The 5,813-nt window shown below is 43.9% G+C and overlaps 1 protein-coding gene across 1 annotated transcript; it reads left to right on the top strand.

The window, feature by feature from the left end:
- The first annotated feature begins 423 nt into the window (after window positions 1-423).
- On the top strand, window positions 424-3,597 carry LOC110524396 (uncharacterized). Its single transcript, XM_090242388.1, has 2 exons — window positions 424-558; window positions 778-3,597. The coding sequence occupies exon 2, from the start codon at window positions 783-785 to the stop codon at window positions 3,459-3,461; it is 2,679 nt and encodes an 892-aa protein (XP_090098514.1). The 5' UTR covers window positions 424-558; window positions 778-782; the 3' UTR covers window positions 3,462-3,597.
- Window positions 3,598-5,813: the final 2,216 nt, after the last annotated feature.

The raw sequence follows: 5,813 nt of genomic DNA, 5'->3' as shown, positions 1-5,813 counted from the left end.
GGTTTGACAAAGGAACATTTGATTGTACCTGTAGTATTTTGGTAAGAAAGCTGCCAATGAAGAATGGTGCAACTGAGTGGTGGTGGAGGACACATGAGGCTAAATTCAAACAGACAGGAAACGGGAAGTAAACAACTTAACACACAATTATACACAACTGCAAGAGAGCTGGTTTAGGGCTTCATAGGCTATCTTGAATAATGCAGCATGTAAGCTTTCCGCCAACTTTCGGCAGGTAAATGAAGACATTGCCACCTTAACTTTCCTAAATGAATGATAGAAACTACCTAATACTTTATGAACCTGCTAGTTTATGAATATGTACATTCACCTCCCCAATGTGTGTTCTATGGGCTCACGCCTCTGTTCCTTCTTATCTCTGAAAGCAGAGGGTTCTCTATTCACGCCCCACGATAGCACACTAGAAGCTTGCTGTAGGACTTAGATAAGCTGATTAACAGGAGTAAACTACATAACGGTGTGTTTGCCTGACTCTCTCTATAACTGTCTTACTCGCCTCTGTCGATTATGAGCCTCAAGACGAGAGGAAATCATCAGGTATGGCTGTTTGCTTTTGTGTCAGACGTCACTTACATGAAAAAGTTGACTAGCCTGTACAGTATACCGTCATTGCTCTGCTTAGCATTTATCGTTTTGCTGCAGATATCACTTTAGAGATGTTTTTCTCTGTAAATCAGTAATATAAAGGTGAATATATCAAGTTATTTGCAATATCAAAAACAAAATCTTTCCATTAAATGTTTTATATATTTTCAGGAAAAATGACTAGAGGACACACCTTCATCTGTCTTCTGCCTTTACTGATTGGGTATTCATCTCAGTCCTGTCAGAAGGACTGTTCCAAAGAAAACCAGGATGTTTATGGATTGGACGTGACACAGATCCCAGTAAGTCTGAAAGCAGGTGTCACAGAGGTCTTCTTTGTGGACAGTAACATCACTGTCATCCCAAAGGGGGCCTTCGCCACCAACCCGAAGCTGGAAAAGGTAGCATTCATCAACACCCCCACCGTGTCCGTAGAGAACGGTGCTTTCGAGGGATTGGTCAACCTCAAGCATATTGAGATCTCCAATACCCCACTAACATCCTTGTCTGTAGATGTCTTCCAAGACCTGCACAACCTGGAAGAACTTCTGCTGAAACACAACAAGATCCGTAGTCTGGAGAAAGGATTGTTTGATGGTCTTAAGAAACTGAGAGAACTCCAATTGCACATAAACAAGATTGACACGATTGAGGAGGGGACATTTGATGACCTAGAAAACCTTCGGACCCTCCATCTGGCCAAAAACGACCTCAGTTCTGTGTCCTCCACCCTGTTCTCGAAGCTGCACAAACTGGAGGTACTGAGGCTCTATGAAAACCAACTTACCGCCATTCCTGACAATATATTAGAAAATCTATCCAATTTAAAGGAGATCGCTCTACAGAGTAACAACATCACTTCAATATCAGCCAATTTGTTCCCACATAAAGACAAATTAAACAAGATACTTTTGGACAATAACATGTTGACTGAATTGCCTCCAGAAATATTTGTGGGCTTTCCTCTGCTTAAAGCATTGACACTAAATGGAAATAAACTTGCAAGTCTACCTCCTGTCCTCTTTGGAGAGATGCCCAAACTGACTGAGTTGAGTCTCAGTCGAAACAGTCTTACCAGCATTCCTCAGGGAGTATTTAGTCCTCTTAAAAAACTCAGGAAGTTGGATCTGTCTAACAACCAATTGTTAACCGTGTCTGAAGAGTCTTTTGAGGGCCCTGAGAAGCTAACAGAACTCAATCTTCAATACAACCACATCAAATCATTGAAAGCAAACACCTTTGAAAAGCTGACATCACTAACCACCCTTAGACTGGCTCATAATATCCTGGGGACACTTCCAGAGGATGTATTTGACCCCTTACCAAAACTCAGCAAAGTCTATTTAAACAACAACACTTGGCATTGTGACTGCAGGTTGGTCCCCCTCTTCAATTGGATGAAGGCAAACCCTGGCAAGATCAAGTCTACGACTCCTGAGATCTGTAACCAGCCGGAGGATTTAAAGGGACAAGAAATCATGTCTCTCAAAGAGGACCAGCTCACATGTCCTGTATCTCCTCTGACCACCATCCCTTCACTCACCACAACCACCACCGTAGCCCCTACCACAACCACCACTTTAGCCCCTACCACAACCACCACCTTAGCCCCTACCACAACCACCACCATAGCCCCTACCACCACCACCACCTTAGCCCCTACCACAACCACCACCGTAGCCCCTACCACAACCACCACCTTAGCCCCTACCACAACCACCACCTTAGCCCCTACCACAACCACCACTTTAGCCCCTACCACAACCACCACCTTAGCCCCTACCACAACCACCACTTTAGCCCCTACCACAACCACCACCTTAGCCCCTACCACAACCACCACCATAGCCCCTACCACCACCACCACCTTAGCCCCTACCACAACCACCACCATAGCCCCTACCACAACCACCACCATAGCCCCTACCACAACCACCACCATAGCCCCTACCACAACCACCACTTTAGCCCCTACCACAACCACCACTTTAGCCCCTATCACAACCACCACCTTAGCCCCTACCACAACCACCACTTTAGCCACTACCACAACCACCACCTTAGACCCTACCACAACCACCACCTTAGACCCTACCACAACCACCACCTTAGCCCCTACCACAACCACCACCTTAGCCCCTACCACAACCACCACCTTAGCCCCTACCACAACCACCACCTTAGCCACCACCTTAGCCCCTACCACAACCACCACCTTAGCCCCTACCACAACCACCACCTTAGCCCCTACCACAACCACCACTTTAGCCCCTACCACAACCACCACTTTAGCCCCTACCACAATCACCACCATAGCCCCTACCACAACCACCACCTTAGCCCCTACCACAACCACCACCTTAGCCCCTACCACAACCACCACTTTAGCCCCTACCACAACCACCACCTTAGCCCCTACCACAACTACAACCACCTTAGCCACACCCACAACCACAACCACTGTCTCAACCCCAATACCCACCACCACACTTTTTACCACTATCCCAACAACCACCATCACAAGAACCACCCTGAGAGATTCAACAGATCCACTGACCACGCCAAGGATCTTCAGCTGTCCCAACATAGCACCTTCTCGTCGCCCGTCCCCCTCCTACTACACCCGCCAGGCCTGGAGCAAGACCTCGCAGTGCAGGGCCCAGATGATATCCTACACAGCCATGCTGGTGGTGGAGATAGGCTGCACCCTGGTGCTGGCTAAGTTCACCCTGTCTCTGTACAGCTTGCTCCAGCGCAGGGAGAGGCTGTACACACGGGTCAACCTGACTCACTTTTCCTACAGGAAGGAGATCACGCTGATGCCAGTCAAGGTGACAGAGACTGTGGGTCTGTGATTAGAGGGGGGGGGGGGGGGGGGGGTTCACATGATTGTGCACATCACAAAGCCCTAGTGATGGGGTAAGGCGGAAGAAAATAGGGAATGTTAGTCATCTTTTCTGAAAATTAAATAAACACAAAAATATGAATCAATCAAATGTATCTATGAAGCCGTTTTTACATCAGCCGATGTCTTTGGGGTGCAACAGCCTAGGAGTAGTCCAATACAGTAAAACGTTACAGTACAGTAACACAGTAACACAATACAGTAACACAGTAACACAATACAGTAACACGTTACAGTACAGTAACACAATACAGTAACACAGCAACACAATACAGTAAAATGTTACAGTACAGTAACACAGTAACACAATACAGTAACACAGCAACACAATACAGTAACACAGTAACACAATACAGTAACACAGCAACACAATACAGTAACACAGTAACACAATACAGTAACACAGCAACACAATACAGTAAAATGTTACAGTACAGTAACACAGCAACACAATACAGTAACACAGCAACACAATACAGTAACACAGTAACACAATACAGTAACACAGCAACACAATACAGTAACACAGCAACACAATACAGTAACACAGCAACACAATACAGTAACACAGCAACACAATACAGTAACGCAGCAACACAATACAGTAACACGTTACAGTACAGTAACACAGTAGTCCAACACAGTAACACAATACAGTCTTGCCCATTCACCCTCTGAATGACATACATACACAATCCACGTCTCAATTGTCTCAAGTCTTAAAACTCCTTCTTTAACCTGTCTCCTCCCCTTCATCATGTTGTGTATTGTATACTCAGTGTATATCACTCTTTACATCATATGCTATAACATGATAATAATAGTTTAATTTGTACATAGTTGAAGATACTATTCTTTATTTTCAAAACTAAATAAATGTTGTTCCTGTAAGCACCAGTCATGGTAGAAGGCTCTCTCTGCATTGTCTACTGATGACAAAATAAATATATATATAAAAAATGTACTCCTAAAGAAAGAGACCTGCCTCTGGCTTGAAACAAAGGCTGTGTGTCCGTGTATGCCGATGATTCAACCACATGCTCATCAGCAGCCACAGCTAATAAAGTCACTGAAACCCTTAACGAAGAGTTGCAGTCTGTTTTGGAATGGGTGGCCAGTAATAAACTGTTCCTGAACATCTCTAAAACTAAGAGCATTGTATTTGGTACAAATCATTCCTTAAGTTCTAGACCTCAGCTGAATCTGGTAATGAATGGTGTGGCTGTTGAACAAGTTGAGGAGACTACATTTCTTGGTGTTACCTGAGATTGTAAACTGTCAAAACATATATATTCAATGGTTGTAAAGATGGGGAGAGGTCTGTCCGTAATAAAAATGAAAGCACTGTTTTTTTTACACAGTCCACAAAGCAAGTCCTGCAGGCTCTAGTTTTATCTTATCTTGATTTTTGTTCAGTCATATGGTCAAGTGCTGCCAAGAAAGACCTAGTTGAGCTGCAGCTGGCCCAGAACAGAGCGGCACGTCTGGCTCTTCATTGTAATCAGAGGGCTAATATTAATACAAATATGAATATTAATTAGATACTATGAATAATACTATTAATACAGTCTCTCTTGGCTAAGAGTTGAGGAGACTGACTGCATCACTTCTTGTTTTTACAAGAAACATTAATGTGTTGGAAATTCCAAATTGTTTGCACACAACACTGACACACACACTTACCCCACCAGACATGCCACCAGGGGTCTTTTCACAGTCAACAGGTCCAGAACAAATTCAAGGAAAAGTACAGTATTATACAGAGCCATGATTGCATGGACCTCCTTTCCATCTCATATAGAACAAGTGAACAGCAAACCAGCACAACGCCTCTCCCCCATGTGACCTACTTGTTGTGTGTATGTACTGACATGTGACCTACTTGTTGTGTGTATGTACTGACATGTAACCTATTTGTTGTGTGTATGTACTGACATGTAACCTACTTGTTGTGTGTATGCACTGACATGTAACCTATTTGTTGTGTGTATGTACTGACATGTAACCTACTTGTTGTGTGTATGTACTGACATGTAACCTATTTGTTGTGTGTATGTACTGACATGTAACCTATTTGTTGTGTGTATGTACTGACATGTAACCTACTTGTTGTGTGTATGTACTGACATGTGACCTACTTGTTGTGTGTATGTACTGACATGTGACCTACTTGTTGTGTGTATGTACTGACATGTAACCTACTTGTTGTGTGTATGTACTGACATGTGACCTACTTGTTGTGTGTATGTACTGACATGTAACCTATTTGTTGTGTGTATGTACTGACATGTAACCTACTTGT

Source organism: Oncorhynchus mykiss, chromosome 1 (genome assembly GCF_057628025.1).
Source record: "Oncorhynchus mykiss isolate SJ-2025 chromosome 1, ASM5762802v1, whole genome shotgun sequence".
Classification (NCBI taxonomy): Eukaryota; Metazoa; Chordata; class Actinopteri; order Salmoniformes; family Salmonidae; genus Oncorhynchus; species Oncorhynchus mykiss.
This window is presented reverse-complemented; position numbering and strand designations above follow the sequence as displayed.

Bases quoted from the DNA above. Each gene is read 5' to 3' on its own strand.
- LOC110524396 (XM_090242388.1), top strand. From the start codon at position 783: ATGACTAGAGGACACACCTTCATCTGTCTTCTGCCTTTACTGATTGGG.